The following is a 13,334-nucleotide window of genomic DNA, read 5'->3' as shown; positions in this document are numbered from 1 at the left end:
GAGGTGAGTATTCTGCTCCGGGATCCAGCGTCTGTTCAAACCCTCAAGGTCTTGTTACTTAGATTCCCTCATATTAAGTGCGTGGAACTTCAGCGGCCCGTTTGTCATTATTGACCCGCCGTGTTTGCAGCACTGCGGCAGAGACACCTTCAGGACCGGAGCTGGAACTGTGACTCCGGTTCACTCCGACGCCGCCATGTTGTATCCATAACATCACTGTAGCCTTTAATGATCAATTATCTTGGTCAGATTTTAGGTTTGTTGAATTCAACTTCCAGCCTCTAGATGGCAGCAGTTATTACATCTAACTCTAATGCTAGAACCGTGTGATGACTGAGGACAAGAGGATACAGTGACTCCAGCTGCTTTTAAAGCTGATGTTTGAACATATTTTGAACAAATGAAAGCAGTTACAACTTCGTCAAGAGTCATGTGGTCTGTAAATACTACAACACCAGAGTCAAATACTGGACAATACTACACATATATACTTGTTCCTACAGTATCACAACACCAGAGTCAAGTACTGGACAATACTACACACATATACTTGTTACTACACTATCACAACACCAGAGTCAAGTACTGGACAATACTACACATATATACTTGTTCCTACAGTATCACAACACCAGAGTCAAGTACTGGACAATACGACACATATATACTTGTTACTACACTATCACAACACCAGAGTCAAGTACTGGACAATACTACACACATATACTTGTTACTACACTATCACAACACCAGAGTCAAGTACTGGACAATACTACACCTATATACTTGTTACTACACTATCACAACACCAGAGTCAAGTACTGGACAATACTACACACATATACTTGTTACTACACTATCACAACACCAGAGTCAAGTACTGGACAATACTACACCTATATACTTGTTACTACACTATCACAACACCAGAGTCAAGTACTGGACAATACTACACATATATCCTTGTTACTACACTATCACAACACCAGAGTCAAGTACTCCACAATACTCCACACATATCATTGTTACTACACTATCACTATATCTCACCAGAGTCAAGTACTGGACAATACTACAAGTATATACTTGATACTACAGTATCACTATATATCATATCGTTGACCCTGTATCGTGATACATATTGTATCACTAGATTCCTGCCAATAAACATCCTAGTATCGATACAATAACAAATTAACTGTGATCCTGGTGATAACTGAGGACAAGAGGATACAGTGAGTCCAGCAGCTTTTAAAGCTGATGTTTGGACATATTTTGGTTTGAAAACAAATGAAAGCAGTTACGACTTCGTCAAGAGTCATGTGGTCTGTAAATACTGCGACACCAGAGTCAAGTACTGGACAATACTACAAGTATATCCTACAGTATCACAGTATATTGTATAGTTGACCCTGTATCGTGATGCGTATCAAATTATTCTTGCCTATACACACCTGTAGTCGGCTTCCTTGCGATATATATCGTTTTGTTGTCGTATCGTGATACGTATCAACAGATCCTCAAACTCTACCTGTGAACAAGTGTTGGAATATCGGAGATTCAAGATTCAAAACCTCAGGTAGACGAGTGTCGTCGTGTCGACGCATCCGACTCATTCGGTCGACAACACCCAGACTTGAGTTCCCCAGGTTTCTTGAACCCGACAACCCCGTCTCCGCCGTTCATTTCCTCCATTTATCAGCCCCCGTCGGCTCCTACAGCAGCCATCTGCAGTGCGTTATATAGCGAACCCTCCTCCCCTCCTGGCCGGGGGGGCGGGGGGGGGGGTCATATATATAAGGTATTTTTGCTGATTCGGCAGTGTCAGTCGTCTTTATCGTCGCTGCCAGAACGCACAGATGGATGTATGGATGTATGGTGCAGGTGTATGCCTGATTTAACCCCCTCAACCCCCCCTCGTCCGTCGCACAATTTTTACACTTCCTTACGACAACATTTTCAAGTACTTTTGTGTCCGACGCGATCCATAGATAGACGAGGCAGACGCTACCCCCAGACTGATGATGTCATCCCTGTGGAGCACTCCTGGTGCTTTGTCTCTCAGCACTGCAGAGTGCAGCCGCAGGCACACACACACACACACTCCTGAACACACACACTCAGACACACACCTGTCCAGGACATCAGTATTGACACTCAAGTTATGAAAACGCCCGCGTTTGATTGTCTAGTCCGAGACAAAATGGAAGATAACCTCGCCGTGACACACTGGAGTGGACACACACACACAAACACACACACACACACACGCCGCCTGATAACGCATCCATAATGTGTGTTTCATATGTTCTGTGTTTGTGAATGCAAGATCACATGGAGGTGAGACGCTGCAGGAAGAGGGGGAGAAAGAAAAATCTCATCAGATTTGTGTGTCAGGGAAGAAGGAGACGCACAAAAGAAGGAGCAGAGACGGAATACTGAGCGGAAACGATTGTGTTTTTTAATCCCGATGGTTGCACAAAAAGGTGAGGGTTCACTCCATGCGTTCGTAAGGCCTCTCGTCGCTCCTCTCCGTCCGAGCGACACCTCGACGGCGTCTCCTCTCGTCCGTCCGCCGGCCGATCGCCGGTTTCTAGATTAGATTCTCGTGTCATTTTTGTGTGGATTTCCCCGGAGGGGGGGGGGGGGGTTCAGCCGGTGATTCTGTTAGCGAGGCGAGAGCAACTGTTACTCTCTGGTCCTCGCACATATTAAAATTGTGTCCTGACAATCGAGGTGACACCATTTCTCTGGTGTTTTCGGTTAGCGACCGTGAGAGTGAAACCCCTTGCCCATCGATCCGATGATGGCGGTACGAGTCGAAAAAGGAAGGCGGTTTGTTGTGGGCTCTCGGGTTCACGAGGCTCCTGGGCTTCGTATTTTCTCCCCCGTTCTCGTCCTATTAGAGCGAGCCGACCCTCCCCCTTCCGTCTCACACACTCTCCCTCGTACACACAAACATGCGCCGCTCGCACTCTCTGACACGTTCGCACGTATAGCTTACAGACGGGAGTGTCGGGAGGGGATGCTGGGGGGGGGAGAGAGAGAGAGAGAGAGAGAGGGAGACGGAGGGTGGGATGAGACGTGGTCGGTAGTGGAGGATGCGAGCAGACACTTGTAAGAAGCGCTTCTTTCTCTTCTTCTTTTCAGCTCCGTCACATGAGGACGCCCCGGGAAGAAGAAGAAAAAAAAATGATGCTATCAATACTTTTTTTTCTCTCTCCCTCAGCGACGGGGGGAGATGTCTGGCCACTGCACGGACCATTGAGGACAGAAGGGGGAGAGAGAGAGAGAGAAGGAGGGAGAGAGAGAGAGAGGGAGGGAGAAGGTGAGACGGCGAGAGCTGCTTTACTACTGAGGACTGATTGAGAGAGGAGAGGGCGGCATGTAAGGTGATCCCACGATTTCATACGTTTTACTAGAAGTTGTTTTCACGCCTCGTAGAAGCTTCTTCTTCGTCGCCGCCGCACGTGTCGTACGTTTAACGACGACCTTTAGAAGAAAAAAAATGGACAGATTCAACAATTTGCATTTTTCCACAATTATCCGACAGGTAATTTGATTTGAACGTTGTTTATTCGAAGTGACAGTTTCTTCCGCCGACGTTGTTTTTTTGTTTGTTTTTTCACGTGTGCTGCGGTAGATTCAACAGATTTGTTTAGTTTGATTGGCATGATTAAGTATTTTTAAAACAATTCTGTGAATCGGAATCTTTTTATGCTTAAGAGAATGCGGGTGTTGTGACGCAGGACCGCACAAAAACGCAAACTTGTGTTTTTTAAAAAGTCATTAAATCAAATTAAATGGCATTTTTTATGTATTGAAAAAATAAATGTACGCAATAAGAAGCATTATTTCTAGTTTCTGCGTGCAGTTCTCTCTGTCTGCCAATAGGGGGCGCGTTCGTCTACAGACTCAATCGATATTTTACTATGAAATTACAATTGTGTGTTTATTGTAACGATTTTTTTGTGTGTGTTTCTTTTTGCAGGTCCTTCTTCAAATAAACTGAGTATGTCCAGCGTGAAGACATGATCTTGTGTTTGACTTGGATATAGTTGAAGATTAAAGGTAAAGAAAGAAGATCAAGTTTATTCTGTCATTTTGGAAAAAAAAAAGTGTTGAGGTTTGTCTCGCTGTAACTAAACTATTGTGTTGATTGTAAAAACCAGAGTTGAACATTTTCCGTGTCTCTCTCCGGTGAGTCTACGCGAAGGTTTCAGTGATCTCTCCGTTGATCCTCCTGAGCCGCAGCAGAACCCGGACTCTGGTCGCTGCTGCAGAATCCAAATGTCAGATGAGGTCAGTGCGACAACGATGCGGAGTTTTTTTTTCCTCCACGTATTAATTTGAATTCCTCTCACCTTCCCCGTGCGAGGTTTTATTTCAATTCCCCAGTATGCCCCTCTGTCCCTGAGACCCTTAACCTGTGAGGTCAAAGCAGGTCACAGGTGAGGTCCTCGGGAACAGGGCTGCATTCAGTTTCAACACCGGGAATGACACAACGTTTCCTTTTTTTTTTTTAGCTTTTGCAGGACAGTAGAAACATGGGGGCCGACCCTTTTCGGCTGACTTTGTGACCCCCCCCACCCCCCCGAGAGGGGGGGGGGTCTACGGGAAGACAGCCGAGGGTTGTGACCCCGACTTTTTAATCGTCGGAGAACGACAACGAAAAAAAAGATGAATAAAAAGAGGTTTTCTTGGCGTAAAATAACACCCGAAGAAGGTGAATTAAAGATGTTTTTATTAGCCGCTAATTTTGAGCACCTTCTGGTATTGATCCTGGTGTCTGTCTGCAGACGGATGAATGCATTAGTACCCCGCTCACCCTGCCACGGGAAATATATTAAGTTCATGTATTAGGCACCCTGTCTGGTTGCCATGGAGACGCTAGTGAGGGACCAGAGAGGAGAGAAAAGGGGGTTGGTGGTGGTGGTGGTGATGGGGGGAGTGAAGGGGGGAGAGATCTAGGAGGTGATTCACTATTGTGTTCTTCTTCCTCCTCTGGAGCACCTGTAGGTCGAGTAACTATCATGTTTGCATCATGTTTACGCACCTCCTTGAGAGTGTCACCCCCTCTTCTCTCCCCCATTAGGACCACCTCCCTCCTCTCTGCGGTAAAAGTGCTGCAGAGAGACAAAGAGAGGGTGAGAGAAGAAGAAGAAGAAGAAGAAGAGGGTCTCCTGTTCGTCCCCCTCGACTTGTGAAGAAAAAAAATCTCTCTAAATAAATAAATAAAACAACAAAAAAAAACAAAAAAAAAACCTGCTGGTGGATTTTTACAAACGTCGCCTAGGAAACGGCCGGCGCACACGTGACGTCAGCAGCGGCGCGGCTAGCTGGAGACATGTCGATGTTGCGCGTGTTTTGTGTGTGCGCGCTCGTGCACGCCGCGACCGCGTGTTTCTCTTGTTTGATCGACTTCATGGATGTGGTCGTTGCGTGTGAACGGTACCGCGACCGCGTGGAGAACCGAACCGGACTTTTGCAAGTTTGTTACCGGGATTTCAAACGTGTCTTCGCCGACAACGTTAACGTGACCGAAGCTGGAGAAGTGGGTGAGTTTACGTTAATAAGACTTTATTAAATGAAATCATATTAAATTCATTATAAGAAAGAGTCCGCGTTTATTTAAGATACTTTTATGTAGTTTGTTATTCCCGCACTCGGGCGCGGAGAAGTGACGTCACAGTGACTAAGACGTTTCTGGATTTGATGATTAATTGAAGGAAGTTTTTAAAAACCGGTGTTTTTCCTTTAAATAATGGTCCAGTTTCATCATTTTTTATTAAAGTTTTTGTGCCATTTCCCCCGACGATGACTCGTCATATTCCTTAGAAAAAAAAGGATAAAATTTGAAGTTAATACTATACAATATTCTCAAGTATACTAAGGTATTTGTAACTAAAAATGACTAATTTATTTTACTTCGGATTACAGTACTATATATATTTAACTTAAAATGAAGTACTTTTATTGACTGGCTATTTATTTTATTTAACTCTTAACTGCAATTGTTTTTTTACTTCCTTTTAACAATTTCTCAAAACATAACTTATCTTTCATCATATTGTGCTGTTTTTGTTTTTAAATGTTGCCATTTTTAAATTAATTATATTCGTTTATTTTAATGTGAAGCACCTTGTGACAGTGAATGTTTAAAGAAAATGTTTTATAAATAAATTGATCATTGTTTTTATTGTGTAAATACTACACTTGAAGTCCATAGTTTTAGTTTAGTCAAAAGTACACTACTTTCAATAAAACCAACGTACTAGGCGTATACTTGTAGCACGTATTTTATTAAGATGCAATACATTTACTCACGTGAGACTCAAACCATCAACCTTAAGTTTCCCATACGCAGCATCAGAGACAACAACACAGTCATGTTTCTGGTTCCTATTGTCAAACCCTTATGAACGACATCATGGTATTTGACATATTATGGTTTTATTACCTCAAAACAAAGTTTTGTGTGACTAAGAATGACACCAGAAGTCTGTTTTTGCCGCCCATCACTCACTCCTATAATCCTTTGCCCATTAACCTCTGGATCACCACGATAATACAGTAGCCCAAAGAAAGAAATGGTACTTTTTATACATTATACTTGAGTATAAGTATACAACATTGTACTATTAAAAAGTATAGTGTGTCAAAAGTAATCTTCTAGTATACTTTCCTTTTATTACAACATGTCCACTTACACATAGTACACTTAAAGACACTGCTAATGGGTATATAAAATGTAAAGACCATCATTTTGCTCTGACATTGGTATGTCGTTGTCAAATGAACATTTAGTGAATTAACTTGAATGAACGTCTCCGTCGCAGATGCTGATCATAAGAACGAGTTGAAGGAAATCATTCTGTCCAAACTAAAGACTATGGAACACTTGAAAGGTCGTTTCAGACACAAAAGAAAAACGCGCTGTCGTTGTGATTAACTGTGACTTTGTACCGATGCAGTCGTATATTACAGCGACGTGGAGGAACTGGCTGAACATTTTATCAGAGAAGCCTCTAAAGTGCCCAGAGGTGAGTCTGGTTCTTCCTTCAGACACGACTGAGACTTGACTTGGTCTCTAGATTCTACCAGGATTTGATTTAATTAATGCAGTAACATGCTTTTTTAAAAGCTATAAATCTGTCTGTTGACTTGTGATATGAGAGGTAGAAACACGGAGAAACATCCCGTCAGGAACATAATGTGAAGAAAACCTTTTAACAAGGCATTCACTGATCCTAACCTGTACTGTCAAGAATCTGGTGATACCATAAGTATCACGGTACAGGGTTGGTTGGTTAGTTGGTCAATCAAATAAATACATGTAAATACAATCAAATAAATACATGTAAATACAATCAAATAAATACATGTAAATACAATTAAATAAATACCTGAATACAATCAAATAAATACATGTAAATACAATCAAATAAATATATGTAAATACAATCAAATAAATACATGTAAATACAATTAAATAAATACCTGAATACAATCAAATAAATACATGAATACAATCAAATAAATACATGAATACAATCAAATACATACATGTAAATAAAATCAAATAAATACATGAATACAATCAAATACATCCATGTAAATGCAATCAAATACATACATGTAAATAAAATCAAATACATACATGTGAATACATTCAAATAAATACATGAATACAATCAAATAATTACATGAATACAATCAAATACATACACTTAAATACAATCAAATAAATACATGAATACAATCAAATAAATACATGTAAATACAATCAAATACATGCATGTAAATACAATTAAATAAATACCTGAATACAATCAAATAAATACATGTGAATACAATCAAATAAATACATGAATTACATGAATACAATCAAATACATACATGTAAATAAAATCAAATAAATACATGAATACAATCAAATACATACATGTAAATAAAATCAAATACATACATGTGAATACAATCAAATAAATACATGAATACAATCAAATACATACACTTAAATACAATCAAATAAATACATGTAAATACAATCAAATACATGCATGTAAATACAATCAAATACATACATGTAAATACAATCAAATAAATACATGAATACAATCAAATAAATGCATGTAAATACAATCAAATACATACATGTAATTACAATCAAATGAATACAATCAAATAAAATACATGTAAATACAATCAAATACATACATGTAATTACAATCAAATAAATACATGAATACAATCAAATACATACATGTAATTACAATCAAATAAATAAATGAATACAATCAAATACATACATGTAAATACAATCAAATAAATACATGAATACAATCAAATAAATACATGAATATAATCAAATAAATACATGTGAATACAATCAAATAAATACATGTAATTACAATCAAATACATACATGTAATTACAATCAAATAAATACATGAATACAATCAAATACATACATGTAAATACAATCAAATACATAAATACAATCAAATAAATACATGAATACAATCAAATACATACATGTAATTACAATCAAATAAATACATGAATACAATCAAATGCATACATGTAAATACAATCAAATACATAAATACAATCAAATAAATACATGAATACAATCAAATAAATATATGAATACAATCAAATAAATACATGTGAATATAATCAAATAAATACATGAATACAATCAAATACATACATGTAAATACAATCAAATAAATACATGAATACAATCAAATAAATACATGAATACAATCAAATAAATACATGTGAATACAATCAAATAAATACATGTAATTACAATCAAATACATACATGTAATTACAATCAAATAAATACATGAATACAATCAAATACATACATGTAAATACAATCAAATACATAAATACAATCAAATAAATACATCTAAATACAATCAAATAAATACCTGCAAACGTATAAAAATACATAAATGATTCAAAAGTTCCCACCAAAAAGTAAAAATACATGTCAAGCATGATTCTATTGAAGCAGGTTATGGCAGAAGGAAAAAAAAAGCTTAAAAACGTTCTGCAGTGCATGGAGAGGAGCCTGTTGCCGCGGTTACTCTTCTGAGACGCCACAGTGTCCTGCAGAGGGTGTCGAGGGTGTCGAGGGTCTCTCCGGACGCTCTGCATGAGAACCTTCATTCTTTCCTCCAGCACTGCTTCCACAGAGTCCACACTTTTACCCATCACAGCCTGTCGTGTTTTCTTTTTTCTTTTCATCAAAAGCACTTTCATGTGACAGTGGGTCAAGAATGTGAATATTGTAAGTGAACAAAGGTATTATATCAGGAGCATTAAAGTTGGATCGTCCCTCCTTCCACCTGTTAAAGCTCTTCATATAAACGAGCGAAGAAACATTAACCTCATTCAATGCTTGCGTTTCAGCCAAATGTCTCGGCGAGTGCGGTAATTATTTTTATTTTACTCATCTTTCAAACGTTACAACGAGCGTCTTCCACCCGCGTGACGAGGCTTGTCGTCTCGATCAGGTTTCCAGCCTAACCGCGTGTTCAGCTGCATCACCTGCCAAAACGAAACCTGTGGTTTACCGCTCGACTGTCCAGGTACGTATCGTCAACCATGACTCCGTTAATCCAGACGCTTTCTTGCATAACCATGTTTTCACCTCCTAATCTCCCTCCTTTGATGCGTGACTTTTCCGCTCATCTCCCTGGAGATGCTGTGGATTTGAAAAGAAGGTTTAATTCCCATGTATTATATGTGTAGCACCGAGGACGCCTTTAAGTCCTCGGCTGCCTTTATGCGCGGTGACAGTCGACCCCCGCACATCCTGGTTTTCCCATCATGCCTCGGGCCGCCGTCCTCCGAGACCGGCTCTAAGAACCCACCATCAGGAGGCGGCTGGAGGAACCCTGTGGTGAGAAGGTGTTTACGCATCTTTGTGTGCGCTTCAGTTCAAGAAGTCAACCGGACTGAGTACAAGAGGATCCAGATGTGGTGTAAGGTGCCGTTCCCGATCCCGGAAGAGTCGCTGATGACCTGGAGATATGCCGACAATGTAAGCGGATGAAAAAATAGATTCGTTTTTTAGCTTCAAAATACATGTTGTTAGCGGTGAGTTGTCACTTTCCTGGACGCCAGCGGCAGCAGCGATTCGAGGCCATACAAGCTCTCTATCGGGATCTCCGTCTCCCTTTCCTACACCCTGTCCTGTATCTTCTAACTAGTGGTGTTACACTGATAACGAATCATAACCATTTAATAAAATCAATAACCGTTTACACGTTTCTTTCTCACTTTCATTTCTCACCCGTGTTTAGATGCTGCTGTCGACCAATGAGGCGTGTGTGTTTAGGTCATGTGATGAAGGACTCAGGATAGTGTTCAATAAAGTTTTGAGATTTTGACAGTGACGTTTTTATAAAAGATGCAAAAAGTATAACAATTGTATTCATACATAAGTATTTATTGTACTTATACAGGGTTTAAGATATTCCTAAATTACTAAATAAATATAGTACAGCTTTTTGGTATTCCTCCGTGAGGCGTTATACTACAGAGCTTCGCGGAGTAATACTGCAGACACTCGCGGAGTAATATTAAGAAGCCTCGCCAAGTAATACTGCAAGATACTCATGGCGTAATACTACACAGCCTGCAGTAATAATGCAGTCACTAGCGGGGTAAAACTACAGCGCCTAGCAGAGTAATACTACAGAGCCTGCAGTAATACTGCAGTCACTAGCGGGGTAAAACTACAGCACCTAGCAGAGTAATACTACAGAGCCTGCAGTAATACTGCAGTCACTCCCAGAGTAATACTTAAGCGTACTTAATACATAAGCCTCGCCATGTAATACTACATGTGACTTGGGGTGTAATACTACAGAGCCTCACGGATTAATACTGCATTAACTAGCAATTAATATTACAGAGCGTCGCAGAGTAATAGTGCAGTCATTGGCGGTGTAATACTACAGTGCCTCACCAAGTAATACTGCAGTGACTTGCAGAGTAATACTGCAGTCACTCGCGGTGTAATACTACAGAGCCTCACGGATTAATACTGCAGTAACTAGCAATTAATATTACAGAGCGTCGCAGAGTAATAGTGCAGTCATTGGCGGTGTAATACTACAGAGCCTTACTAAGTTATACTGCAGTCATTCGCGGAGTAATACTACAGTGCCTCACCAAGTAATACTGCAGTGACTTGCAGAGTAATACTGCAGTCACTCGTGGAGTGATACTACAGAGCCTTGCAGAGTAATACTGCAGTTACTCGTGGAGTGATACTACAGAGCCTTACGGAGCAATACTGCAGTTACTCGTGGAGTGATACTACAGAGCCTTGCGGAGTAATACTGCAGTTACTCGTGGAGTGATACTACAGAGCCTTGCGGAGCAATACTGCAGTTACTCGTGGAGTGATACTACAGAGCCTTGCGGAGTAATACTGCAGTTACTCGTGGAGTGATACTACAGAGCCTTGCGGAGCAATACTGCAGTTACTCGTGGAGTGATACTACAGAGCCTTGCGGAGTAATACTGCAGTTACTTGCAATTAATACACCTGACCTTGTCCTGGGTCCTCTCCATGTATCCTCTCTTCTTTTTACTTTCCTTCTCCCTCCCATAAGGTCACAGCAGAAGGTCGTCCACGCCGAGTCTGGTTCTGCTCCAGGTTTCTGCCTTTTTCCCCCTTCCTACCGTCACAAAACGGTCACTCCTTGACAATTTCAGTGAAATAGAATTGACACAAGTAAATGATCATGGTCTCTGTGAAGCCCCTGAAGCTGATCCTCTGCTGCCAGGTGAAGACCCGGATCTCCTCTCAGTTCAAAGTCGTGACCTCGGGACAAGACCCTCTCTTCGCCATCCCGCTGGTCCGCGACGAACACCAGGGAACCTACCAGTGCAAGATAACGTACCGAAATATGACTCTCGCCAAGGTTTACTACTTCCTTCGAGGTACTATTCCTGCGATCCAAGGATGTTAAGCTGCACTGTTGACTACATCAATGTCAAGATGAAGAAGAAAATATCTTGTTCCTTCAGTCATTCCACACATTCTCAAGGGACACAAGAGGCTCCAGGAAATATTCGACCTCGCTTTACTTCCCAGTGGAAAGCTGGTGATCCCTGAGCCCGTCGGCTGCAGCGCGCACGTCTATCTGAGCAACATAACCCACATGGTCCTCCTGGGGTCGACCTTCTGCCTAGTGTTCACGCTCCTATGGTAGAGACGGTGTTTTCCTTCTCAAATGTTCGGCTGTCGGTGAAATGTTTGCCTTTTCCTGCAGGCTCATGGTCAGCAGCAGCTGCTACAACTACGACCGTTTGGTCGAGGCAGCGGAAGATGTAGATGTGCCTGCATCTGGAACGGCATCCACATCTGGAACTGCATCCACTTCTGGAACTGCAGTTGTATCCGCATCTGGAGCCGCAGTCGCATCCACGACTGCAGTCACATCCACATCTGGAACTTCAGTTAGAATGAGAGCATTTAGAAGGGCAGCACGTTCGAGTGATTCAAGCGAAGATGAAACCAGCTTTTAGCAGCTCCAGGGAAGCGTTGAGATGAGGCCACCGGTCTTGTTTGAAGGTATGGCTGCATGTAGCATGTGTCGCCAGCAGAGGGCGGCACACACACACTAATCACCTTCTAGTTCGCCACAAGTGGGTTCATGTTCTCAAATGTTTATCTGTTATTGTTCCTCTTAACAGTTGCTTATTATATAGTATTAGACAAATCTCAGACGTGCTTTACCTTTTCAGGGTAATTATTTGATTGTATTAATACATGTTTGGTATATTTGTTAATCGGCTGTGTTTTTTATCATCTTTGAGAAGTTGGTTTCTCCAGGGCGAGTAAATCTTGCTGGTTTTGTTCGTAGTTTTCAGTCAAAGTCTTGGCAGGTGGATGAGAAAAAGTTGTTAGTTATTTAAGTTTAATTGAGGCTCGAAGAAAAAAGGCCAGTTTCCAGTTATTGACTTGATGCTGTGTTCGGCCAAATACATGTTTATCGTTGTAAATAAACGTTTTAAAATGACAATCGCGATCGCAGTTTACTTTTGTTAACATTTTAGTCATTGTGTTTCGTGTGTATATGGTACAATTTGTGTATCATTTCAAAGTGTGTGTATATATATATATATATTTATGCATATATATATGTATAAAGCGGTTGAGTATCTTAAGTGTCTTTAGCTTGTTTGGTTGAATCTAAATTGTTCAGTTATGATCAAATTAAATACTAAACAAGGGTAATTACATTTGAACGAGTCAATAATACCATTTAATATCAACTTATGTGTTTGTTTTCGGCA

General features: G+C 40.6%; 1 protein-coding gene across 2 annotated transcripts; it reads left to right on the top strand.

The window, feature by feature from the left end:
* The first annotated feature begins 5,346 nt into the window (after positions 1-5,346).
* On the top strand, positions 5,347-13,060 carry spaca6 (sperm acrosome associated 6). Of its 2 annotated transcripts, XM_087812993.1 has the most exons (9): positions 5,347-5,558; positions 6,840-6,908; positions 6,975-7,043; positions 9,429-9,449; positions 9,533-9,607; positions 9,959-10,062; positions 11,819-11,975; positions 12,063-12,243; positions 12,308-13,060. In XM_087812993.1, the coding sequence occupies exons 1-9, from the start codon at positions 5,348-5,350 to the stop codon at positions 12,561-12,563; spliced, it is 1,143 nt and encodes a 380-aa protein (XP_087669119.1). In that variant the 5' UTR covers position 5,347; the 3' UTR covers positions 12,564-13,060. The 2 variants fall into 2 exon arrangements, with proteins under 2 accessions (XP_087669119.1, XP_087669120.1); XM_087812994.1 differs by lacking the exon at positions 9,429-9,449.
* The last annotated feature ends 274 nt before the right edge of the window (positions 13,061-13,334 follow it).

This window comes from Callionymus lyra, chromosome 17 (assembly GCF_982586985.1).
Source record: "Callionymus lyra chromosome 17, fCalLyr1.hap1.1, whole genome shotgun sequence".
NCBI lineage: Eukaryota > Metazoa > Chordata > Actinopteri > Syngnathiformes > Callionymidae > Callionymus > Callionymus lyra.
Note: the sequence above shows the minus strand (reverse complement) of the source record. Positions and strands in the feature narration are given on the sequence as shown.

Bases quoted from the DNA above. Each gene is read 5' to 3' on its own strand.
- spaca6 (XM_087812993.1), top strand. From the start codon at position 5,348: ATGTCGATGTTGCGCGTGTTTTGTGTGTGCGCGCTCGTGCACGCCGCG. The intron at 7,044-9,428 runs GTGAGTCTGGTT...CTTGCGTTTCAG, and splicing joins AGCCTCTAAAGTGCCCAGAG to CCAAATGTCTCGGCGAGTGC. The intron at 12,244-12,307 runs GTAGAGACGGTG...CTTTTCCTGCAG, and splicing joins CTAGTGTTCACGCTCCTATG to GCTCATGGTCAGCAGCAGCT.